This window comes from Oncorhynchus nerka, linkage group LG13 (assembly GCF_034236695.1).
Source record: "Oncorhynchus nerka isolate Pitt River linkage group LG13, Oner_Uvic_2.0, whole genome shotgun sequence".
NCBI lineage: Eukaryota > Metazoa > Chordata > Actinopteri > Salmoniformes > Salmonidae > Oncorhynchus > Oncorhynchus nerka.
This window is the reverse complement of record NC_088408.1, coordinates 96,480,439-96,507,780: the sequence shown is the minus strand read 5'-3', so window position 1 is coordinate 96,507,780 and position 27,342 is coordinate 96,480,439. Positions and strand designations below refer to the sequence as shown.

Sequence of the window (27,342 nt, the reverse complement as noted above, 5' to 3'; positions counted from 1 at the left end):
CCCTCAGAGCATCTTAGCAACTCCCCTCGTGACAGAGAGAAGAATAAAACATGTTTTAAAGTGCAGTTAGCCATCCCTGCCCTGAACCTTATTAAACACAAACTGTAATAGTAATTTTCCTTGCAGTCAAACATGATACACCTACATTTGTTGGAAAAACAAGTCTTTGACAAATACATTCCAACGAGATATTATAATTTTGTGTCATCTCTACCAAAAACAAAGATGAGGAAAATGGCTTTGAGAGACGTTTTAAGAACAGTAACTACAGAATTCAAATAACTCAAGATGGCCGCCGGTCAACTCACCACGGAACGTTGTCCTAAACCAATGGGAGTGTCAGTTGCAGTTCTGCTCACCATAACATGTTCTAGTCATTCTGATTTGATGAGCAGGATTCCTGGCATACGGGGGGCGGCAGGTAGCCTAGTGGTTATCGCGTTGGACTAGTAACCGGAAGGTTGCTGGATCAAATCACTGAACTGAAAGTCTGTTGTTCTGCCCCTGAGCAAGGCAGTTAACCCACTGTTCTCTGGGTGCTGTGGATGTTGATTAAGGCAGCCCCCCACACCTCTCTGATTCAGAGGGGTTGGGTTAAATGTAGAAGACACATTTCAGTTGAATACGTTCAGTTGGACAACTGGATAGGTATCCCCCTTTTCCTAGTACTGGTGTAAAAAGTCATTTCAATGGAGATTCTCAATTGACCTGTTTTTTTAAATATTTTTTTGTTGTTGTTCTAAGACGAGGCTTAATCTGTGTCTGGGAAACCTTCCCATTGGATTCTGTGCTCACCATAACAGGTTCCTTGCTGTGTGTAGTAGCCTTGGTCACAGTCTGGGACACAGAGTCCATCTCTGAGGAGGTGAGACGGGTCAGAACACCACACACAGTCCTGCTGGCTCGGCCCTGAGCACACTGAACAGGATGCATGGCAACCTGGGGGAGAGATAGAGAGAAATATAGAGAGAGGGGGGGTGAGAGAGAGAGAAATATAGAGAGAGAAGGGTTTGAGAGAGAGAGAGAGAGAGAGAGAGAAGGGGGTGAGAGAGAGAGAGAGAGAGAGAGAGAGAGAGAGAGAGAGAGAGAGAGAGAGAGAGAGGAAAAATATAAATATGGAAGAGATCATACACTGGATATACTGTAGGATATACTGTAGGATATACTGTTGGTTACACTGTAGGATATACTGTTGGTTACACTGTAGGATATACTGTTGGTTACACTGTAGGATATACTGTAGGATATACTGTAGGATATACTGTAGGATATACTGTAGGATACACTGTAGGATATACTGTAGGATATACTGTTGGTTACACTGTAGGATATACTGTAGGATATACTGTAGGATATACTGTAGGATATACTGTTGGTTACACTGTAGGATATACTGTAGGATATACTGTAGGATATACTGTTGGTTACACTGTAGGATATACTGTAGGATATACTGTAGGATACACTGTAGGATATACTGTAGGATATACTGTTGGTTACACTGTAGGATATACTGTAGGATATACTGTAGGATATACTGTTGGTTACACTGTAGGATATACTGTTGGATATACTGTAGAATATACTGTAGGATCTACTGTAGGATATATTGTAGGATCTACTGTAGAATACACTGTAGGATCTACTGGAGGATCTACTGTAGAATATATTGTAGGATCTACTTTCTTTCTTTTAAGTATGCTCTCTCCAATTCTCTTTCTTTCTTTCTTTCTTTCTTTCTTTCTTTCTTTCTTTCTTTCTTTCTTTCTTTCTTTCTTTATTTCTCCCAGAGGACCTGAGCCCTAGGAGCACCTGGCCCTTGGACTACCTGGCCTGATGACTCATTGCTGGCTCCAGTCCACCTGGTCGTGCTGCTGCTCCAGTTTCAACTGTTCTGCCTAGGGCTATGGAACCCTGACCTGTTCACAGGACGTGCTACCTGTCCCAGACCTGCTGTTTTGACATCAGCTGATGTAAGAAGGGCTTTATAAATACATTTGATTGATTGATTGATTCAGCATCTAGATCATGTGTCAAAATCATTCCACAAAGGGACGAGTGGCTGCTGGTTTTCGCTCATCCCTTGTACTTGATTGATGAATTAAGGTCACTAATTAGTTAGGATATCACCTCACCTGGTTGTCTAGGACAAAAACCCGCAGACACTCGGCCCTTCGTGGACTGAGTTTGACACCCCTGATCTAAAATGTTAATTATAATCCTTAGAAACATTCACATTTTCTGTTGCTGCAGGATTATGTTCCTGCTGTAGCAAACTGGCTCAAATTAAGATCCTACATCTGTAGGCAGAAACTCTCTCTGGATGGGGAACCAAACCAGGAGGAGAAACACGACCTCTCTCTGGATGGGGAACCAAACCAGGAGGAGAAACACGACCTCTGTCTGGATGGTGAACCAAACCAGGAAGAGAAACATAAACTCTCTCTGGATGGTGAACCAAACCAGGAAGAGAAACATAACCTCTCTCTGGATGGTGAACCAAACCAGGAAGAGAAACTTAACCTCTCTCTGGATGGTGAACCAAACCAGGAAGAGAAACATAACCTCTATCTGGATGGTGAACCAAACCAGGAAGAGAAACATAACCTCTATCTGGATGGTGAACCAAACCAGGAAGAGAAACATAACCTCTCTCTGGATGGTGAACCAAACCAGGAAGAGAAACATAACCTCTCTCTGGATGGTGAACCAAACCAGGATGAGAAACATAACCTCTCTCTGGATGGTGAACCAAACCAGGATGAGAAACATAACCTCTCTCTGGATGGTGAACCAAACCAGGAAGAGAAACATAACCTCTCTCTGGATGGTGAACCAAACCAGGAAGAGAAACATAACCTCTCTCTGGATGGTGAACCAAACCAGGAAGAGAAACATAACCTCTCTCTGGATGGTGAACCAAACCAGGATGAGAAACATAACCTCTCTCTGGATGGTGAACCAAACCAGGATGAGAAACATAACCTCTCTCTGGATGGTGAACCAAACCAGGAAGAGAAACATAACCTCTCTCTGGATGGTGAACCAAACCAGGAAGAGAAACATAACCTCTCTCTGGATGGTGAACCAAACCAGGAAGAGAAACATAACCTCTCTCTGGATGGTGAACCAAACCAGGAAGAGAAACATAACCTCTCTCTGGATGGTGAACCAAACCAGGAAGAGAAACATAACCTCTCTCTGGATGGTGAACCAAACCAGGAGGTAAACAGAACCAGAGGTCACTTACTGGGGGTGTGTGTGTGTGTGTGTGTGTGTGTGTGTGTGTGTGTGTGTGTGTGTGTGTGTGTGTGTGTGTGTGTGTGTGTGTGTGTGTGTGTGTGTGTGTGTGTGAGCAAGCTTATTAAACTATGTGCATATTTATGTGTGACTATAAATCTTTGTATGTGAATGTGTTTAGTATTTTAAGGGGTAAGTCCTTGGCTGTGACCCCGTCCTCAGATTTCCAATTCACACACTAGGCAAGTCAGTTAAGAACAAATTCTTATTTTCAATGACGGTCTACCAGGGAACAGTGGGTTAATTGCCTTGTTCAGGGGCAGAACGACAGATTTGTACCTTGCCGCCTCTACACTCTAACCACTAGGCTACCTGCCGCCTCTACACTCTAACCACTAGGCTACTTGCCGCCTCTACACTCTAACCACTAGGCTACCTGCCGCCTCTACACTCTAACCACTAGGCTACCTGCCGCCTCTACAACCTAACCACTAAGCTACCTGCCGCCTCTACACTCTAACCACTAGGCTACCTGCCGCCTCTACACTCTAACCACTAGGCTACCTGCCGCCTCTACACTCTAACCACTAGGCTACCTGCCGCCTCTACACTCTAACCACTAGGCTACCTGCCGCCTCTACACTCTAACCACTAGGCTACCTGCCTCCCCATTGTGTAGTATGGAAATAGGCCAGTAGTTGATTCTAGTACAGCCAGAGATTCAACCGGGTGTGAAGGAAGGAGAACTCTGGGGACCAAATGCAGACAGAGCAATGCAGAGAGTTCTTCAAGAAAACACACACACACACACAAGCATGCACTGACACACACACACACACACACACACACACACACACACACACACACACACACACACACACACACACACACACAGTCCCCATTCTGTGTGAAAAGTAAGTTTATCCTAGCTGGTAATCACGACAGTTTGAGTTACCGCAAAGGAGAGATGGACATAACAATTGACACTGTTACAATTATGTGGAATAACCAATCACGAAGGGGCATCTCCAGCTGGAACTCTATAGAACGTTCCAGAGAACCACGCTGAATGTGGCTGTACATCAAATGTTGAAATGGTGAAACCAATTTGGGAATTTTGACAACATTACCGTCATTTCAACGCACTCGTCACATTATCCAGACAGCTGCATGAGGAGCAGGACCCACTGACTCACTACATTGTTCTATTATCCAGACAGCTGCATGTGGAGCAGGACCCACTGACTCACTACATTGTTCTATTATCCAGACAGCTGCATGAGGAGCAGGACCCACTGACTCACTACATTGTTCTATTATCCAGACAGCTGCATGTGGAGCAGGACACACTGACTCACTACATTGTTCTATTATCCAGACAGCTGCATGTGGAGCAGGACCCACTGACTCACTACATTGTTCTATTATCCAGACAGCTGCATGTGGAGCAGGACCCACTGACTCACTACATTGTTCTATTATCCAGACAGCTGCATGTGGAGCAGGACCCACTGACTCACTACATTGTTCTATTATCCAGACAGCTGCATGTGGAGCAGGACACACTGACTCACTACATTGTTCTATTATCCAGACAGCTGCATGTGGAGCAGGACACACTGACTCACTACATTGTTCTATTATCCAGACAGCTGCTGGTCACTCTGAACTGATTGGGACAGCTGCTGGTCACTCTGAACTGATTGGGACAGCTGCTGGTCACTCTGAACTGATTGGGACAGCTGCATGTGGAGCAGGACACACTGACTCACTACATTGTTCTATTATCCAGACAGCTGCATGTGGAGCAGGACACACTGACTCACTACATTGTTCTATTATCCAGACAGCTGCATGTGGAGCAGGACCCACTGACTCACTACATTGCCTATTAACCAGACAGCTGCTTGTCACTCTGAACTGATTGGGACAGCTGCTGGTCACTCTGAACTGATTTGGACAGCTGCTGGTCACTCTGAACTGATTGGGACAGCTGCTGGTCACTCTGAACTGATTGGGACAGCTGCTGGTCACTCTGAACTGATTGGGACAGCTCATGAGGACTCCTAAATATCTGTTGACTGTAGTGGACTCTTATGTCTAAAGACGCTTTTATTTGTACCCGCGAGAGTAAAAAGAGTAAAATGTCTCTTCTCAGCACTTACAACCAATGTTCTACTCTGAGATGCTTTTGTGGATACAGGCCCAGGCCTCCACTCAAGCCTTTTTCCATCCAGCCAGACTGCAGATATAAAGCTTTACTTACAAAGCCTCATCTAAGGAAATAATTGAAGCTGATGAAAAATGTATCACCACATTGGAGAAAAACAAGATTCTATTTTGGGTTCTCATGGAGTGTGACAGTTGAACTAAGCTCATGAGGCATTTATAAGTTATATTCTTCATGAATCAATGGATATACAGCACCAGCTGTATACGTTTGGTTACACCTACTCATTCAAAGGTTTTTCTTTATTTTTACTATTTTCTACATTGTAGAATAATAGTGAAGACACAAACACGATGTACATAACACATATGGAATCATGTAGTAACCAAAAAAGTGTTAAATAAATAAATAAAACATTTTTGTACTACTATCCCCAAGGTTTGGAAGGAGGCCCATGTACTCCCCCTAACCTGACGATTATATCTACTATCCCCAAGGTTTGGAAGGAGGCCTATGAGGCCTACCCCTAACCTGACGATTATATCTACTATCCCCAAGGTTTGGAAGGAGGCCTATGAGGCCTACCCCTAACCTGACGATTATATCTACTATCCCCAAGGTTTGTAAGGAGGCCTATGAGGCCTACCCCTAACCTGACAATTATATCTACTATCCCCAAGGTTTGGAAGGAGGCCTATGAGGCCTACCCCTAACCTGACAATTATATCTACTATCCCCAAGGTTTGTAAGGAGGCCTATGAGGCCTACCCCTAACCTGACGATTATATCTACTATCCCCAAGGTTTGGAAGGAGGCCTATGAGGCCTACCCCTAACCTGACGATTATATCTACTATCCCCAAGGTTTGGAAGGAGGCCTATGTGGCCTACCCCTAACCTGACGATTATATCTACTATCCCCAAGGTTTGGAAGGAGGCCCATGTACTCCCCCTTAACGTGACGATTATATCTACTATCCCCAAGATTGGGAAGGGGGCCCATGTACTCCCCTTAACCTGACGATTATATCTACTATCCCCAAGGTTGGGAAGGGGGCCTATGTACTACCCCTAACCTGACGATTATATCTGGTACTACTATTCCCAAGGTTTGGAAGGAGGCCCATGTACTCTCCCTTCACAAAGGTGGTGACCCTTGTGACCTAAATAATTATAGACCAATTTCTAAACTTTCTTGCCTAGCTAAAACATTAGAATCCTTGAATAATTCTCGGCTAGGAACTTTGAAATGTATTCTACATATACATCAGTTGGGTTTTAGACCAGGTCATAGCTCTATCTCTGCTGCATCTCTACTTGTTAATGATGTGCTTAACCGTATGGATAAAAGGCAACATTGTGCTGCTCATCTTCATTGACCTGTCAAAGGCTTCCAATACTGTTGATCACTCACTGCTAATTCAGAGACTTGCCTCAATTGACCTAGACCAGGCTGCGTGTAAAACTGGTTTAAAAAGGACTTGAAAGATACTCTACTGAACACTACTGTATCTACTGATGGGGTTAAATTAGGTTTCCTGTATATTACGAAAGGTGTCCCGCAGGGGTCGATTCTGGGTCCTGTATTTTTTACTGTTTATGTTAACAATATTGAATATCTGTAAAACAAATATAATCTCGCACTTGAATGCCGATGATACTGTTGTGTATTCTATTGCCCCCACGGTTGACCAGGCTCTATATGAACTACAGTCTGCCTTCATTGTATTACAAACACATTGAATTGACCTGAGTATAGTACTGAATGCAGATAAAACTAAGTATATGTTGTTCTCTAGGGAGGATAAAAATAACTCTGATGATTTATGTACTTTGGATGGTGTCCATATTGATCGTGTCCCTGCTTACAAATATCTGGGCATCTGGATAGATGAAAAGCTGTCTTTTAAAAAAGCATATTGATGAGTTAATTAAAAAGCTGAGAACAAAAAATGGGCTTCTTCTATATATATATAGGTCAGGCCTCTCACTTAAGTAGTAGAAGGAGAGGAGAAGAGGTGAGGGGAGAAGAGGGGATGATGACAGGATGAGAGGAGAGGAGAAGAGGTGAGAGGAGAGGATGAGAGGAGTGGAGTGGAGAAGAGGTGAGAGGAGAGGAGAAGAGGGGATGATGAGAGAAGAGGAGAAGAGGGGATAAGGAGAGGATGAGAGGAGATGAGAAGAGGGGATGAGAGGAGAGGAGAAGAGGTGAGAGGAGAAGATGGGATGATGATATGGTGAGGAGAGGAGAAGAGGGGATGAAAAAAAAAAAAACACCCTCCCCTCCTCTCTCTCTCTCTCTCTCTCTTTTTCTTCAGCACCCCACACCAACTCTAAACATCCGACCCAATTCTGACGCCCTCACTATGGCATGCGTGCCTGCTGCAAACCCCGTACCTCAGCCCCGATGAGTGGTCAGGCATGGCGTGGGCTCATGATGTAGGACTGATCTACTGGCGTGATGAGTGGTCAGGCATGGCGTGGGCTCATGATGTAGGACTGATCTACTGGCGTGATGAGTGGTCAGGCATGGCGTGGGCTCATGATGTAGGACTGATCTACTGGCGTGATGAGTGGTCAGGCATGGCGTGGGCTCATGATGTAGAACTGATCTACTGGCGTGATGAGTGGTCAGGCATGGCGTGGGCACATGATGTAGGACTGATCTACTGGCGTGATGAGTGGTCAGGCATGGCGTGGGCTCATGATGTAGGACTGATCTACTGGCGTGATGAGTGGTCAGGCATGGCGTGGGCTCATGATGTAGGACTGATCTACTGGCGTGATGAGTGGTCAGGCATGGCGTGGGCTCATGATGTAGGACTGATCTACTGGCGTGATGAGTGGTCAGGCATGGCGTGGGCTCATGATGTAGGACTGATCTACTGGCGTGATGAGGGGTCAGGCATGGCGTGGGCTCATGATGTAGGACTGATCTACTGGCGTGATGAGTGGTCAGGCATGGCGTGGGCTCATGATGTAGGACTGATCTACTGGCGTGATGAGGGGTCAGGCATGGCGTGGGCTCATGATGTAGGACTGATCTACTGGCGTGATGAGTGGTCAGGCATGGCGTGGGCTCATCATGTAGGACTGATCTACTGGCGTGATGAGTGGTCAGGCATGGCGTGGGCTCATGATGTAGGACTGATCTACTGGCGTGATGAGTGGTCAGGCATGGCGTGGGCTCATGATGTAGGACTGATCTACTGGCGTGATGAGTGGTCAGGCATGGCGTGGGCTCATGATGTAGGACTGATCTACTGGCGTGATGAGGGGTCAGGCATGGCGTGGGCTCATGATGTAGGACTGATCTACTGGCGTGATGAGTGGTCAGGCATGGCGTGGGCTCATGATATAGGACTGATCTACTGGCGTGATGAGGGACGGAGAGCAGCGTTACTGGGTCTTGTACCGTATGGATGCTGAGTGATTTATTCTGAATGTATCTTTGGCTAAAAGCCTTGTGCAGTATAGATGCAGAGTGATTTATTCTGAATGTATCTTTGGCTAAAGGCCTTGTGCCATATGGATGCTGAGTGATTTATTCTGAATGTATCTTTGGCTAAAGGCCTTGTGCAGTATGGATGCAGAGTGATTTATTCTGAATGTATCTTTGGCTAAAAGCCTTGTGCCATATGGATGCTGAGTGATTTATTCTGAATGTATCTTTGGCTAAAGACGAGTAAGTACAGTAAGAAAGTACATTTTGACAGACTGCCTAAATCTACGGTTCTGTACGGTTTGGAGATTACAGACCCACATTTCCGACCCATATTCCCAGACTTACAAGTCCTTCACACTCAGTCCTCCCCAGAGGATGCATGTTACTGGAGAAAGCCCCAGCCGAAACCATTCTAATGGGCTACTGAGAAGAGAGGAGCCCATTAGAGCCCTCTGTCTACCTGACAGAGGTCCAGTCTGGAGTTAGACTGGTAATTACTGGGAGTGGTCCAGTCTGGTAATTACTGGGAGTGGTCCAGTCTGGAGGTAGACTGGTAATTACTGGGAGAGGTCCAGTCTGGAGGTAGACTGGTAATTACTGGGAGAGGTCCAGTCTGGAGGTAGACTGGTAATTACTGGGAGAGGTCCAGTCTGGAGGTAGACTGGTAATTACTGGGAGAGTTCCAGTCTGGAGGAAGACTGGTAATTACTGGGAGTGGTCCAGTCTGGAGTTAGACTGGTAATTACTGGGAGAGGTCCAGTCTGGAGGTAGACTGGTAATTACTGGGAGAGGTCCATTCTGGAGGTAGACTGGTAATTACTGGGAGAGGTCCAGTCTGGAGGTAGACTGGTAATTACTGGGAGAGGTCCAGTCTGGAGGTAGACTGGTAATTACTGGGAGAGGTCCAGTCTGGTCATTACTGGGAGAGGTCCAGTCTGGTAATTACTGGGAGTGGTCCAGTCTGGAGGAAGACTGGTAATTACTGGGAGAGGTCCAGTCTGGAGGTAGACTGGTAATTACTGGGAGAGGTCCAGTCTGGAGGTAGACTGGTAATTACTGGGAGAGGTCCAGTCTGGAGGTAGACTGGTAATTACTGGGAGAGGTCCAGTCTGGAGTTAGACTGGTAATTACTGGGAGAGGTCCAGTCTGGAGGTAGACTGGTAATTACTGGGAGAGGTCCAGTCTGGAGGTAGACTGGTAATTACTGGGAGTGGTCCATTCTGGTAATTACTGGGAGAGGTCCAGTCTGGAGTTAGACTGGTAATTACTGGGAGAGGTCCAGTCTGGAGTTAGACTGGTAATTACTGGGAGAGGTCCAGTCTGGAGGTAGACTGGTAATTACTGGGAGTGGTCCAGTCTGGAGGTAGACTGGTAATTACTGGGAGAGGTCCAGTCTGGAGGTAGAATGGTAATTACTGGGAAAGGTCCAGTCTGGAGGTAGACTGGTAATTACTGGGAGAGGTCCAGTCTGGAGGTAGACTGGTAATTACTGGGAGTGGTCCAGTCTGGTAATTACTGGGAGAGGTCCAGTCTGGTAATTACTGGGAGAGGTCCAGTCTGGTAATTACTGGGAGAGGTCCAGTCTGGTAATTACTGGGAGAGGTCCAGTCTGGAGTTAGACTGGTAAATACTGGGAGAGGTCCAGTCTGGAGGTAGACTGGTAATTACTGGGAGAGGTCCAGTCTGGAGGTAGACTGGTAATTACTGGGAGAGGTCCAGTCTGGAGGTAGACTGGTAATTACTGGGAGAGGTCCAGTCTGGTCATTACTGGGAGAGGTCCAGTCTGGTAATTACTGGGAGAGGTCCAGTCTGCTAATTACTGGGAGTGGTCCAGTCTGGTCATTACTGGGAGAGTTCCAGTCTGGTAATTACTGGGAGAGGTCCAGTCTGGAGGTAGACTGGTAATTACTGGGAGAGGTCCAGTCTGCTAATTACTGGGAGTGGTCCAGTCTGGTCATTACTGGGAGAGTTCCAGTCTGGTAATTACTGGGAGAGGTCCAGTCTGGAGGTAGACTGGTAATTACTGGGAGTGGTCCAGTCTGGTCATTACTGGGAGAGTTCCAGTCTGGTAATTACTGGGAGAGGTCCAGTCTGGAGGTAGACTGGTAATTACTGGGAGTGGTCCAGTCTGGTAATTACTGGGAGAGGTCCAGTCTGGAGTTAGACTGGTAATTACTGGGAGTGGTCCAGTCTGGTAATTACTGGGAGTGGTCCAGTCTGGTCATTACTGGGAGAGGTCCAGTCTGGAGGAAGACTGGTAATTACTGGGAGTGGTCCAGTCTGGTAATTACTGGGAGTGGTCCAGTCTGGTAATTACTGGGAGAGGTCCAGTCTGGAGTTAGACTGGTAATTACTGGGAGTGGTCCAGTCTGGTAATTACTGGGAGAGGTCCAGTCTGGAGTTAGACTGGTAATTACTGGGAGAGGTCCAGTCTGGAGGTAGACTGGTAATTACTGGGAGAGGTCCAGTCTGGAGGAAGACTGGTAATTACTGGGAGAGGTCCAGTCTGGAGGTAGACTGGTAATTACTGGGAGAGGTCCAGTCTGGTAATTACTGGGAGAGGTCCAGTCTGGAGGAAGACTGGTAATTACTGGGAGAGGTCCAGTCTGGAGGTAGACTGGTAATTACTGGGAGTGGTCCAGTCTGGTAATTAATGGGAGTGGTCCAGTCTGGTAATTACTGGGAGAGGTCCAGTCTGGAGGTAGACTGGTAATTACTGGGAGTGGTCCAGTCTGGTCATTACTGGGAGAGGTCCAGTCTGGAGTTAGACTGGTAATTACTGGGAGTGGTCCAGTCTGGAGGTAGACTGGTAATTACTGGGAGAGGTCCAGTCTGGTAATTACTGGGAGAGGTCCAGTCTGGAGTTAGACTGGTAATTACTGGGAGTGGTCCAGTCTGGTAATTACTGGGAGTGGTCCAGTCTGGTAATTACTGGGAGAGGTCCAGTCTGGAGGTAGACTGGTAATTACTGGGAGTGGTCCAGTCTGGTAATTAATGGGAGTGGTCCAGTCTGGTAATTACTGGGAGAGGTCCAGTCTGGTAATTAATGGGAGTGGTCCAGTCTGGTAATTACTGGGAGTGGTCCAGTCTGGTAATTACTGGGAGTGGTCCAGTCTGGTAATTAATGGGAGAGGTCCAGTCTGGAGTTAGACTGGTAATTACTGGGAGAGGTCCAGTCTGGTAATTACTGGGAGAGGTCCAGTCTGGAGGTAGACTGGTAATTACTGGGAGAGGTCCAGTCTGGTAATTAATGGGAGTGGTCCAGTCTGGTAATTACTGGGAGAGGTCCAGTCTGGAGTTAGACTGGTAATTACTGGGAGAGGTCCAGTCTGGTAATTACTGGCAGAGGTCCAGTCTGGAGGTAGACTGGTAATTACTGGGAGAGGTCCAGTCTGGAGGAAGACTGGTAATTACTGGGAGAGGTCCAGTCTGGAGGTAGACTGGTAATTACTGGGAGAGGTCCAGTCTGGAGTTAGACTGGTCATTTCTGGGAGAGTTCCAGTCTGGAGGTAGACTGGTAATTACCTGGAGAGGTCCAGTCTGGTAATTACTGGGAGAGGTCCAGTCTGGTAATTACTGGGAGAGGTCCAGTCTGGTAATTACTGGGAGAGGTCCAGTCTGGTAATTACTGGGAGAGGTCCAGTCTGGTAATTACTGGGAGAGGTCCAGTCTGGAGGTAGACTGGTAATTACTGGGAGAGATCCAGTCTGGAGGTAGACTGGTAATTACTCAGTGTATGATCTCTTCCATATTTATATTTTTCCTCTCTCTCTCTCTCTCTCTCTCTCTCGCTCTCTCTCTCTCTCTCTCTCTCCATATCCTTCTCACCCTCTCTGTCTGCCCTTGACATACCTCTGTTTGGTAATGGATTAAGGTGTTTGGGGCAGTAGCCCTGTCATGATTAGCTTTTAGGCCATTAGGCCATTTTTATTCATGGCACCGAGATGTCTTAGTGCCACCAGACACCTGTCTGTCTTCCAGCCTGCCTGTTTGTCTGTCTGCCTGTCTGGGTGTCCATATGCCTGCCTGCCTGCCTGTCTGTCTGTCTGTCTGTCTGTTTGAGTGTCTGTCTGTCTCATTGTCTGTCTGTCTGTCTGTCTGTCTGTCTGTCTGTCTGTCTGTCTGTCTGTCTGTCTGTCTGTCTGAGTGTCTGTCTGTCTGTCTGTCTGTCTATTTGTCTGTCTACCTGCCCGCCTGCATGCCTGTCTGTCTATCTGAGTGTCTGTCTGTCTGTCTGTCTGTCTGGCTGTCTGTCTGTCTGTCTGTCTGTCTGTCTGTCTGTCTGTCTGTCTGTCTGTCTATTTGTCTGTCTACCTGCCCGCCTGCATGCCTGTCTGTCTGTCTGTCTGTCTGTCTGTCTGTCTGTCTGTCTGTCTGTCTGTCTGTCTGTCTGTCTGTCTGTCTGTCTGTCTGTCTGTCTGTCTGCCTGTCTGGGTGTTTGGTGTTGTACTCTCACTGCCCTATTCCCATGCTTTACCAGTTTTGATGAATGGACTGAGAACTGCTGTTGTATAAACCATTTCCATACACAATGGAACAACTAAATCCAAACAACTGGCCAAGAAGGTTCCCATGGGAACCAGGTCGAGGGTCATTGACTTTGACCCTTTGTCCACAGTGACCATAACATTGCATCATGCAGTAGTGATGCTAAGATATATACTCACTGAACCCCCCCCACACACACACACACACACACAGATACATATATAAGTACTCACGCAGGCACTGTGTGTGGTCCTTGTAGGACCCCGGCTCACAGGTGGCCACGCACTGCCTGTTGTTTAATAGCAAGGACCCCCCACAGGAAGAGCATTCATAGTCTTTCTCACAGGTGGCACAGGACGACTGGCAGGCTGCAGGGAGAGAGAGGGGAGATGGGGAGGAGAGGGAGGAGGGGAGAGAGGGGGAGGAGAGGGAGGAGGGGGAGGGAGAGGGAGGCGGAGAAGGAGGAGGACAGGGGGAGAGGGAGGAGGGGAGGGAAGATGAGAGGGGATGGAGAGGGAGGGGAGGGAGGAGAGGGAGGAGGGGAGGGGGAGGGAGGAGAGGGGAAGGAGAGGGAGGAGGGGAGAGAGGGGGAGGAGAGGGAGGAGGGAGGGAGGGGGAGGAGAGGGAGGAGGGGAGGGAGAGGGAGGCGGAGAAGGAGGAGCACAGGGGAGAGGGAGGAGGGAGGGAGGATGAGAGGGGATGGAGAGGGAGGGGGAGGGAGGGAGGGAGGAGGGGAGGGAGGGAGGAGAGGGAAGGAGAGGGAGGAGGGGAGGGAGGATGAGAGGGGATGGAGAGGGAGGGGAGGGAGGAGAGGGAGGAGGGGAGGGGGAGGGAGGAGAGGGGAAGGAGAGGGAGGAGGGGAGGGGGAGGGAGGAGAGGGGAAGGGGATAGACAGAGGAGAGAGAGAGAGAAATTCAATGATTCTCTTAAACACATCCCTCATAAATAGTCCATGTTCATTGATGTCGTACATGCCAAGGATCTCAACTAGAATCAGCCGTGGGACTATTTGTTCTTGAACGGAGGGTTGGGGGGCGGAACATAATTTCAAATAATTTGTTCTCTGCAAATTGACGCAAGATGCCAAAACAGATTTTGTATTTGACAAAAACATTACATTGGTACACAGTCAAATACAGTATGCCTCTCTAATTAATGAGTGGAAATACTTGGAAATAGATTTCCTAAAGTACAATAATGTTGAGCTGAACTCCTACTGATTTTACAGTCTTTAAATGTCCAAAAACATTATTGTTTTTCTTTATTAGAAAACGTTGCATGCACCAGTATTTCATTACATTCAACCCCCCTTGAACTCTCATCATATTTCAGCTGATTTACACAAAGCATCAACATCAACTGTGTTCCTGCTTCTTTTCCCCCCCATGGATCATCTACAGTTGACTCAAGACATCAATGTGGAGGACAACTCTTCTCAGCTGTTTCTAACACTAAAGGTTGGCTGTTAACCAAGTCGAAACCTAATTAGAACGTTCCCTAAAGTTGTTGGAACGTTCACGTTAGCTGGGATTCCATTATCATTCCAGAACATTCCGATCCTCGGGGGCCAGAATTAGGCATTTGACAAGTGATGCCTTGATCCCCGGTCTGCCCTGTAGTTGCATCCTAAATGACTCCCTATGTCCTTTATCGTGCACTATTTCTTACCAGAGGCCGTGGGGATTAGGGTGCCGTTTGCGACGTGGTCTGTGTGTTGATGGGCAGGTAGAGCATGTCTACGGCAGGGAGGAAATATCCCCCTTCAGGCTGCCTGTGGATGTCTCAGACTGGCTTTGACTGTCATGGACTGACTCTGTCTTCTGTTATGTTGACACACTGCTGTCATTGACTGAGGAGAGGAAACTACCTGTCTAAATGTGTGAGAGTGTGTGTGTGTGTGTGTGTGTGTGTGTGTGTGTGTGTGTGTGTGTGTGTGTGTGTGTGTGAGTGTGTGTGTGTGAGTGTGTGTGTGTGTGTGTGTGTGTGTGTGTGTGTGTGTGTGTGTGTGTGTGTGTGTGTGTGTGTGTGTGTGTGTGAGTGTGTGTGTGTGTGTGTGTGTGTGTGTGTGTGTGTGTGTGTGTGAGTGTGTGTGTGTGTTATCCTAACGATGGCATCACTAGCATGTCATACCGTACCTGCACACACTTTCCCGTTGGCATAGAAACCACGTGGACAGGTGGACACACAGCGTCCGTCCAGAAGCAGAGCGGTAGAGTCCTTACAGCTCTCACAGTGGTCAGGGGTCCCCGAGCAAGACAGGCAGTCCCTCTGGCACTGAACTGTAACAAACACAGCACAGATACGAATACACACACACACACACACACACACACACACACACACACACACACACACACACACACACACACACACACACACACACACACAATTTGGTTAAGTCAACTGAGGGAAAAAAAAGAAAATCTATTCAACTAGATCAGGGATGATGCATGGTTTAAAAAAAAACATTTTTTTAATTAGGTTTTATTTTACCAGGGGTGAACACATTAAGACCTAGGTCTCATTTGCAAAATGTTCTCTGGGAAAAACACAGAAAATAAAATGACGCACAAACACATTTATAAATGTAGAAACCCCTAGCCGTTCTCCTAAACTGACCCAGAGACAACAACACATCCAAATGAAAACCCTAGCCGTCCTCCTAAACTGACCCAGAGACAACAACACATCCAAATGAAATCCCTAGCCGTCCTCCTAAACTGACCCAGAGACAACAACACATCCAAATGAAATCCCTAGCCGTCCTCCTAAACTGACCCAGAGACAACAACACATCCAAATGAAATCCCTAGCCGTCCTCCTAAACTGACCCAGAGACAACAACACATCCAAATGAAACCCCTAGCCGTTCTCCTAAACTGACCCAGAGACAACAACACATCCAAATGAAACCCCTAGCCGTCCTCCTAAACTGACCCAGAGACAACAACACATCCAAATGAAACCCCTAGCCGTTCTCCTAAACTGACCCAGAGACAACAACACATCCAAATGAAACCCCTAGCCGTCCTCCTAAACTGACCCAGAGACAACAACACATCCAAATGAAATCCCTAGCCGTTCTCCTAAACTGACCCAGAGACAACAACACATCCAAATGAAACCTTACTTGGAGATTATTCCACATGACAGGGGCCTGGTAGGAAAAGGCAGATTTAACCAACTCTGTGGATACACGTGGAGTCTCCAGCATGAACCAACTCTGTGGATACACGTGGAGTCTCCAGCCTTAACCAACCCTGTCGATACACGTGGAGTCTCCAGCATGAACCAACTCTGTGGATACACGTGGAGTCTCCAGCATTAACCAACTCTGTGGATACACGTGGAGTCTCCAGCATTACCCAACTATGTGGATACACGTGGAGTCTCCAGCATGAACCAACCCTGTGGATACACGTGGAGTCTCCAACATTACCCAACTCTGTGGATACACGTGGAGTCTCCAGCATTAACCAACCCTGTGGATACACGTGGAGTCTCCAGCATTAACCAACTCTGTGGATACACGTGGAGTCTCCAGCATTAACCAACCCTATGGATACACGTGGAGTCTCCAGCATTAACCAACTCTGTGGATACACGTGGAGTCTCCAGCATTAACCAACCCTGTGGATACACGTGGAGTCTCCAGCATTAACCAACCCTGTGGATACACGTGGAGTCTCCAGCATTAACCAACCCTGTGGATACACGTGGAGTCTCCAGCATGAACCAACTCTGTGGATACACGTGGAGTCTCCAGCATTAACCAACCCTGTGGATACACGTGGAGTCTCCAGCATTACCCAACTCTGTGGATACACGTGGAGTCTCCAGCATGAACCAACCCTGTGGATACACGTGGAGTCTCCAGCATGAACCAACCCTGTGGATACACGTGGAGTCTCCAGCATGAACCAACTCTGTGGATACATGTGGAGTCTCCAGCATTACCCAACTCTGTGGATACACGTGGAGTCTCCAGCATTAACCAACCCTGTGGATACATGTGGAGTCTCCAGCATTAACCAACTCTGTGGATAAACGTGGAGTCTCCAGCATTAACCAACTCTGTGGATACACGTGGAGTCTCCAGCATTAACCAACTCTGTGGATACACGTGGAGTCTCCAGCATTACCCAACTATGTGGATACACGTGGAGTCTCCAGCATTACCCAACTCTGTGGATACACGTGGAGTCTCCAGCATTACCCAACTCTGTGGATACACGTGGAGTCTCCAGCATGAACCAACCCTGTGGATACACGTGGAGTCTCCAGCATTAACCAACCCTGTGGATACACGTGGAGTCTCCAGCATGAACCAACTCTGTGGATACACGTGGAGTCTCCAGCATATACACGTGGAGTCTCCAGCATTAACCAACCCTGTGGATACACGTGGAGTCTCCAGCATTACCCAACTCTGTGGATACACGTGGAGTCTCCAGCATATACACGTGGAGTCTCCAGCATTACCCACCTCTGTGGATACACGTGGAGTCTCCAGCATTACCCAACTCTGTGGATACACGTGGAGTCTCCAGCATTACCCACCTCTGTGGATACACGTGGAGTCTCCAGCATTACCCAACTCTGTGGATACACGTGGAGTCTCCAGCATGAACTATCTCTGTGGATACACGTGGAGTCTCCAGCATTACCCAACTCTGTGGATACACGTGGAGTCTCCAACATTAACCAACTCTGTGGATACACGTGGAGTCTCCAACATTAACCAACTCTGTGGATACACGTGGAGTCTCCAGCATTACCCAACTCTGTGGATACACGTGGAGTCTCCAGCATGAACCAACTCTGTGGATACACGTGGAGTCTCCAGCATTACCCAACTCTGTGGATACACGTGGAGTCTCCAGCATGAACCAACTCTGTGGATACACGTGAGTCTCCAGCATTACCCAACTCTGTGGATACACGTGGAGTCTCCAGCATTACCCAACTCTGTAGATACACGTGGAGTCTCCAGCATGAACCAACTCTGTGGATACACGTGAGTCTCCAGCATTAACCAACTCTGTGGATACACGTGGAGTCTCCAGCATTACCCAACTCTGTGGATACACGTGGAGTCTCCAGCATGAACCAACCCTGTGGATACACGTGGAGTCTCCAGCATTACCCAACTCTGTGGATACACGTGGAGTCTCCAGCATTAACCAACTCTGTGGATACACGTGGAGTCTCCAGCATTAACCAACCCTGTGGATACACGTGGAGTCTCCAGCATTAACCAACCCTGTGGATACACGTGGAGTCTCCAGCATGAACCAACTCTGTGGATACACGTGGAGTCTCCAGCATTACCCAACTCTGTGGATACACGTGGAGTCTCCAGCATTAACCAACTCTGTGGATACACGTGGAGTCTCCAGCATTACCCAACTATGTGGATACACGTGGAGTCTCCAGCATTACCCAACTCTGTGGATACACGTGGAGTCTCCAGCATTACCCAACTCTGTGGATACACGTGGAGTCTCCAGCATGAACCAACCCTGTGGATACACGTGAGTCTCCAGCATTACCCAACTCTGTGGATACACGTGGGAGTCTCCAGCATTAACCAACTCTGTGGATACACGTGGAGTCTCCAGCATTAACCAACCCTGTGGATACACGTGGAGTCTCCAGCATTAACCAACCCTGTGGATACACGTGGAGTCTCCAGCATGAACCAACTCTGTGGATACACGTGGAGTCTCCAGCATTACCCAACTCGGTGGATACACGTGGAGTCTCCAGCATTAACCAACCCTGTGGATACACGTGGAGTCTCCAGCATTAACCAACTCTGTGGATACACGTGGAGTCTCCAGCATTAACCAACTCTGTGGATACACGGAGTCTCCAGCATTAACCAACTCTGTGGATTCACGTGAGTCTCCAGCATTACCCAACTATGTGGATACACGTGGAGTCTCCAGCATTACCCAACTCTGTGGATACACGTGGAGTCTCCAGCATTACCCAACTCTGTGGATACACGTGGAGTCTCCAGCATGAACCAACCCTGTGGATACACGTGGAGTCTCCAGCATTAACCAACCCTGTGGCTACACGTGAGTCTCAGCATATGAACCAACTCTGTGGATACACGTGGAGTCTCCAGCATTACCCAACTCTGTGGATACACGTGGAGTCTCCAGCATTACCCAACTCTGTGGATACACGTGGAGTCTCCAGCATGAACCAACTCTGTGGATACACGTGGAGTCTCCAGCATTAACCAACTCTGTGGATACACGTGGAGTCTCCAGCATTACCCAACTCTGTGGATACACGTGGAGTCTCCAGCATGAACCAACCCTGTGGATACACGTGGAGTCTCCAGCATTACCCAACTCTGTGGATACACGTGGAGTCTCCAGCATTAACCAACTCTGTGGATACACGTGGAGTCTCCAGCATTAACCAACCCTGTGGATACACGTGGAGTCTCCAGCATTAACCAACCCTGTGGATACACGTGGAGTCTCCAGCATGAACCAACTCTGTGGATACACGTGGAGTCTCCAGCATTACCCAACTCGGTGGATACACGTGGAGTCTCCAGCATTAACCAACCCTGTGGATACACGTGGAGTCTCCAGCATTAACCAACTCTGTGGATACACGTGGAGTCTCCAGCATTAACCAACTCTGTGGATACACGTGGAGTCTCCAGCATTAACCAACTCTGTGGATTCACGTGGAGTCTCCAGCATTACCCAACTATGTGGATACACGTGGAGTCTCCAGCATTACCCAACTCTGTGGATACACGTGGAGTCTCCAGCATTACCCAACTCTGTGGATACACGTGGAGTCTCCAGCATGAACCAACCCTGTGGATACACGTGGAGTCTCCAGCATTAACCAACCCTGTGGCTACACGTGGAGTCTCCAGCATTAACCAACCCTGTGGATACACGTGGAGTCTCCAGCATGAACCAACTCTGTGGATACACGTGGAGTCTCCAGCATATACACGTGGAGTCTCCAGCATTAACCAACCCTGTGGATACACGTGGAGTCTCCAGCATTACCCAACTCTGTGGATACACGTGGAGTCTCCAGCATATACACGTGGAGTCTCCAGCATTACCCACCTCTGTGGATACACGTGGAGTCTCCAGCATTACCCACCTCTGTGGATACACATGGAGTCTCCAGCATTACCCAACTCTGTGGATACACGTGGAGTCTCCAGCATGAACTATCTCTGTGGATACACGTGGAGTCTCCAGCATTACCCAACTCTGTGGATACACGTGGAGTCTCCAACATTAACCAACTCTGTGGATACACGTGGAGTCTCCAGCATTACCCAACTCTGTGGATACACGTGGAGTCTCCAGCATGAACCAACTCTGTGGATACACATGGAGTCTCCAGCATTACCCAACTCTGTGGATACACGTGGAGTCTCCAGCATGAACCAACCCTGTGGATACACGTGGAGTCTCCAGCATGAACCAACTCTGTGGATACATGTGGAGTCTCCAGCATTACCCAACTCTGTGGATACACGTGGAGTCTCCAGCATTAACCAACCCTGTGGATACATGTGGAGTCTCCAGCATTAACCAACTCTGTGGATAAACGTGGAGTCTCCAGCATTAACCAACTCTGTGGATACACGTGGAGTCTCCAGCATTAACCAACTCTGTGGATACACGTGGAGTCTCCAGCATTACCCAACTATGTGGATACACGTGGAGTCTCCAGCATTACCCAACTCTGTGGATACACGTGAAGTCTCCAGCATTACCCAACTCTGTGGATACACGTGGAGTCTCCAGCATGAACCAACCCTGTGGATACACGTGGAGTCTCCAGCATTAACCAACCCTGTGGATACACGTGGAGTCTCCAGCATGAACCAACTCTGTGGATACACGTGGAGTCTCCAGCATATACACGTGGAGTCTCCAGCATTAACCAACCCTGTGGATACACGTGGAGTCTCCAGCATTACCCAACTCTGTGGATACACGTGGAGTCTCCAGCATTACCCACCTCTGTGGATACACGTGAGTCTCCAGCATTACCCAACTCTGTGGATACACGTGGAGTCTCCAGCATTACCCAACTCTGTGGATACACGTGGAGTCTCCAGCATTACCCAACTCTGTGGATACACGTGGAGTCTCCAGCATGAACCTATCTCTGTGGATACACGTGGAGTCTCCAGCATTACCCAACTCTGTGGATACACGTGGAGTCTCCAACATTAACCACTCTGTTACCCAACTCTGTGGATACACGTGGAGTCTCCAGCATTACCCAACTCTGTGGATACACGTGGAGTCTCCAGCATGAACCAACTCTGTGGATACACGTGGAGTCTCCAGCATTACCCAACTCTGTGGATACGTGGAGTCTCCAGCATGAACCAACTCTGTGGATACACGTGGAGTCTCCAGCATTACCCAACTCTGTGGATACACGTGGAGTCTCCAGCATTACCCAACTCTGTGGAACACGTGGAGTCTCCAGCATGAACCAACTCTGTGGATACACGTGGAGTCTCCAGCATTAACCAACTCTGTGGATACACGTGGAGTCTCCAGCATGGATACACGTGGAGTCTCCAGCATGAACCAACCCTGTGGATACACGTGGAGTCTCCAGCATTACCCAACTCTGTGGATACACGTGGAGTCTCCAGCATTAACCAACTCTGTGGATACACGTGGAGTCTCCAGCATTAACCAACCCTGTGGATACACGTGGAGTCTCCAGCATTAACCAACCCTGTGGATACACGTGGAGTCTCCAGCATTAACCAACTCTGTGGATACACGTGGAGTCTCCAGCATTACCCAACTCGGTGGATACACGTGGAGTCTCCAGCATTAACCAACTCTGTGGATACACGTGAGTCTCCAGCATTACCCAACTCTGTGGATACACGTGGAGTCTCCAGCATTAACCAACTCTGTGGATACACGTGGAGTCTCCAGCATTAACCAACTCTGTGGATACACGGAGTCTCCAGCATTACCCAACTATGTGGATACACGTGGAGTCTCCAGCATTACCCAACTCTGTGGATACACGTGGAGTCTCCAGCATTACCCAACTCTGTGGATACACGTGGAGTCTCCAGCATGAACCAACCCTGTGGATACACGTGGAGTCTCCAGCATTAACCAACCCTGTGGCTACACGTGGAGTCTCCAGCATTAACCAACCTGTGGATACACGTGGAGTCTCCAGCATGAACCAACTCTGTGGATACACGTGGAGTCTCCAGCATATACACGTGGAGTCTCCAGCATTAACCAACCCTGTGGATACACGTGGAGTCTCCAGCATTACCCAACTCTGTGGATACACGTGGAGTCTCCAGCATATACACGTGGAGTCTCCAGCATTACCCACCTCTGTGGATACACGTGGAGTCTCCAGCATTAACCAACTCTGTGGATACACGTGGAGTCTCCAGCATTACCCAACTCTGTGGATACACGTGGAGTCTCCAGCATGAACCAACTCTGTGGATACACGTGGAGTCTCCAGCATTACCAACTCTGTGGATACACGTGGAGTCTCCAGCATTAACCAACTCTGTGGATACACGTGGAGTCTCCAGCATTAACCAACTCTGTGGATACACGTGGAGTCTCCAGCATGAACCAACTCTGTGGATACACGTGGAGTCTCCAGCATTACCCAACTCTGTGGATACAGGAGTCTCCAGCATGAACCAACTCTGTGGATACACGTGGAGTCTCCAGCATTAACCAACTCTGTGGATACACGTGGAGTCTCCAGCATTACCAACTCTGTGGATACACGTGGAGTCTCCAGCATGAACCAACTCTGTGGATACACGTGGAGTCTCCAGCATTAACCAACTCTGTGGATACACGTGAGTCTCAGCATTACCCAACTCTGTGGATACACGTGGAGTCTCCATGAACCAACCCTGTGGATACACGTGGAGTCTCCAGCATTAACCAACCCTGTGGATACAGCATTAACCAACTCTGTGGATACACGTGGAGTCTCCAGCATTAACCAAGTCTCCAGCATGAACCAACTCTGTGGATACACGTGGAGTCTCCAGCATGAACCAACTCTGTGGATACACGTGGAGTCTCCAGCATTAACCAACCCTGTGGATACACGTGGAGTCTCCAGCATTAACCAACTCTGTGGATACACGTGGAGTCTCCAGCATTAACCAACCCTGTGGATACACGTGGAGTCTCCAGCATGAACCAACCCTGTGGATACACGTGGAGTCTCCAGCATTAACCAACCCTGTGGATACACGTGGAGTCTCCAGCATTAACCAACCCCTGTGGATGAACCACTGTGGAGTCTCCAGCATTAACCAACTCTGTGGATACACGTGGAGTCTCCAGCATTACACGTGGCACTCTGTGGATACACGTGGAGTCTCCAGCATTACCCAACCTCTGTGGATACACGTGGAGTCTCCAGCATTACCAACTCTGTGGATACAGTCTCCAGCATTACCCACCCTGTGGATACACGTGGAGTCTCCAGCATTACCCAACTCTGTGGATACACGTGGAGTCTCCAGCATTAACCAACTCTGTGGATACACGTGGAGTCTCCAGCATTACCCAACTCTGTGGATACACGTGGAGTCTCCAACATTAACCAACTCTGTGGATACACGTGGAGTCTCCAGCATTACTCTGTGGAACTCTGGAGTCTGGATTACCCACTCTGTGGAGTCTCCAGCATGAACCAACTCTGTGGATGGAGTCTCCAGCATTACCCAACTCATGGAGTCTCCAGCATTAACCAACTCTGTGGATACACGTGGAGTCTCCAGCATTACCAACTCTGTGGATACACGTGGAGTCTCCAGCATGAACCAACCCTGTGGATACATGTGGAGTCTCCAGCATTACCCAACTCTGTGGATACACGGAGTCTCCAGCATTAACCAACTCTGTGGATACACGTGGAGTCTCCAGCATTAACCAACTCTGTGGATGTGGAGTCTCCAGCATTAACCAACTCTGTGGATACACGTGGAGTCTCCAGCACGTGGAGTCTAACCAACTCTGTGGATACACGTGGAGTCTCCAGCATTACCCAACTATGTGGATACACGTGGAGTCTCCAGCATTACCCAACTCTGTGGATACACGTGAAGTCTCCAGCATTACCCAACTCTGTGGATACACGTGGAGTCTCCAGCATGAACCAACCCTGTGGATACACGTGGAGTCTCCAGCATTAACCAACCCTGTGGATACACGTGGAGTCTCCAGCATGAACCAACTCTGTGGATACACGTGGAGTCTCCAGCATATACACGTGGAGTCTCCAGCATTAACCAACCCTGTGGATACACGTGGAGTCTCCAGCATTACCCAACTCTGTGGATACACGTGGAGTCTCCAGCATATACACGTGGAGTCTCCAGCATTACCCACCTCTGTGGATACACGTGGAGTCTCCAGCATTACCCAACTCTGTGGATACACGTGGAGTCTCCAGCATTACCCACCTCTGTGGATACACGTGGAGTCTCCAGCATTACCCAACTCTGTGGATACACGTGGAGTCTCCAGCATGAACTATCTCTGTGGATACACGTGGAGTCTCCAGCATTACCCAACTCTGTGGATACACGTGGAGTCTCCAACATTAACCAACTCTGTGGATACACGTGGAGTCTCCAACATTAACCAACTCTGTGGATACACGTGGAGTCTCCAGCATTACCCAACTCTGTGGATACACGTGGAGTCTCCAGCATGAACCAACTCTGTGGATACACGTGGAGTCTCCAGCATTACCCAACTCTGTGGATACACGTGGAGTCTCCAGCATGAACCAACTCTGTGGATACACGTGGAGTCTCCAGCATTACCCAACTCTGTGGATACACGTGGAGTCTCCAGCATTACCCAACTCTGTGGATACACGTGGAGTCTCCAGCATGAACCAACTCTGTGGATACACGTGGAGTCTCCAGCATTAACCAACTCTGTGGATACACGTGGAGTCTCCAGCATTACCCAACTCTGTGGATACACGTGGAGTCTCCAGCATGAACCAACCCTGTGGATACACGTGGAGTCTCCAGCATTACCCAACTCTGTGGATACACGTGGAGTCTCCAGCATTAACCAACTCTGTGGATACACGTGGAGTCTCCAGCATTAACCAACCCTGTGGATACACGTGGAGTCTCCAGCATTAACCAACCCTGTGGATACACGTGGAGTCTCCAGCATTAACCAACTCTGTGGATACACGTGGAGTCTCCAGCATTACCCAACTCGGTGGATACACGTGGAGTCTCCAGCATTAACCAACTCTGTGGATACACGTGGAGTCTCCAGCATTACCCAACTCTGTGGATACACGTGGAGTCTCCAGCATTAACCAACTCTGTGGATACACGTGGAGTCTCCAGCATTAACCAACTCTGTGGATTCACGTGGAGTCTCCAGCATTACCCAACTATGTGGATACACGTGGAGTCTCCAGCATTACCCAACTCTGTGGATACACGTGGAGTCTCCAGCATTACCCAACTCTGTGGATACACGTGGAGTCTCCAGCATGAACCAACCCTGTGGATACACGTGGAGTCTCCAGCATTAACCAACCCTGTGGCTACACGTGGAGTCTCCAGCATTAACCAACCCTGTGGATACACGTGGAGTCTCCAGCATGAACCAACTCTGTGGATACACGTGGAGTCTCCAGCATATACACGTGGAGTCTCCAGCATTAACCAACCCTGTGGATACACGTGGAGTCTCCAGCATTACCCAACTCTGTGGATACACGTGGAGTCTCCAGCATATACACGTGGAGTCTCCAGCATTACCCACCTCTGTGGATACACGTGGAGTCTCCAGCATTACCCACCTCTGTGGATACACGTGGAGTCTCCAGCATTACCCAACTCTGTGGATACACGTGGAGTCTCCAGCATGAACTATCTCTGTGGATACACGTGGAGTCTCCAGCATTACCCAACTCTGTGGATACACGTGGAGTCTCCAACATTAACCAACTCTGTGGATACACGTGGAGTCTCCAGCATTACCCAACTCTGTGGATACACGTGGAGTCTCCAGCATGAACCAACTCTGTGGATACACGTGGAGTCTCCAGCATTACCCAACTCTGTGGATACACGTGGAGTCTCCAGCATGAACCAACTCTGTGGATACACGTGGAGTCTCCAGCATTACCCAACTCTGTGGATACACGTGGAGTCTCCAGCATTACCCAACTCTGTGGATACACGTGGAGTCTCCAGCATGAACCAACTCTGTGGATACACGTGGAGTCTCCAGCATTAACCAACTCTGTGAATACACGTGGAGTCTCCAGCATTACCCAACTCTGTGGATACACGTGGAGTCTCCAGCATGAACCAACCCTGTGGATACACGTGGAGTCTCCAGCATTACCCAACTCTGTGGATACACGTGGAGTCTCCAGCATTAACCAACTCTGTGGATACACGTGGAGTCTCCAGCATTAACCAACCCTGTGGATATACGTGGAGTCTCCAGCATTAACCAACCCTGTGGATACACGTGGAGTCTCCAGCATGAACCAACTCTGTGGATACACGTGGAGTCTCCAGCATTAACCAACCCTGTGGATACACGTGGAGTCTCCAGCATTAACCAACCCTGTGGATACACGTGGAGTCTCCAGCATTAACCAACCCTGTGGATACACGTGGAGTCTCCAGCATGAACCAACCCTGTGGATACACGTGGAGTCTCCAGCATTAACCAACCCTGTGGATACACGTGGAGTCTCCAGCATGAACCAACCCTGTGGATACACGTGGAGTCTCCAGCATGAACCAACCCTGTGGATACACGTGGAGTCTCCAGCATGAACCAACTCTGTGGATACACGTGGAGTCTCCAGCATTACCCGACTCTGTGGATACACGTGGAGTCTCCAGCATTAACCAACCCTGTGGATACACGTGGAGTCTCCAGCATTACCCAACTCTGTGG

General features: G+C 48.6%; 1 protein-coding gene across 1 annotated transcript in view; it reads right to left on the bottom strand.

The window, feature by feature from the left end:
• Nucleotides 1-27,342, bottom strand: part of LOC115122266 (extracellular matrix organizing protein FRAS1-like) — a 523,719-nt gene that overhangs the window by 282,148 nt on the left and 214,229 nt on the right. Inside the window, 3 exon segments of the mRNA XM_065027018.1 lie at nucleotides 796-939; nucleotides 13,576-13,710; nucleotides 15,478-15,621. Coding sequence (XP_064883090.1) covers nucleotides 796-939; nucleotides 13,576-13,710; nucleotides 15,478-15,621 — 423 coding nt within the window.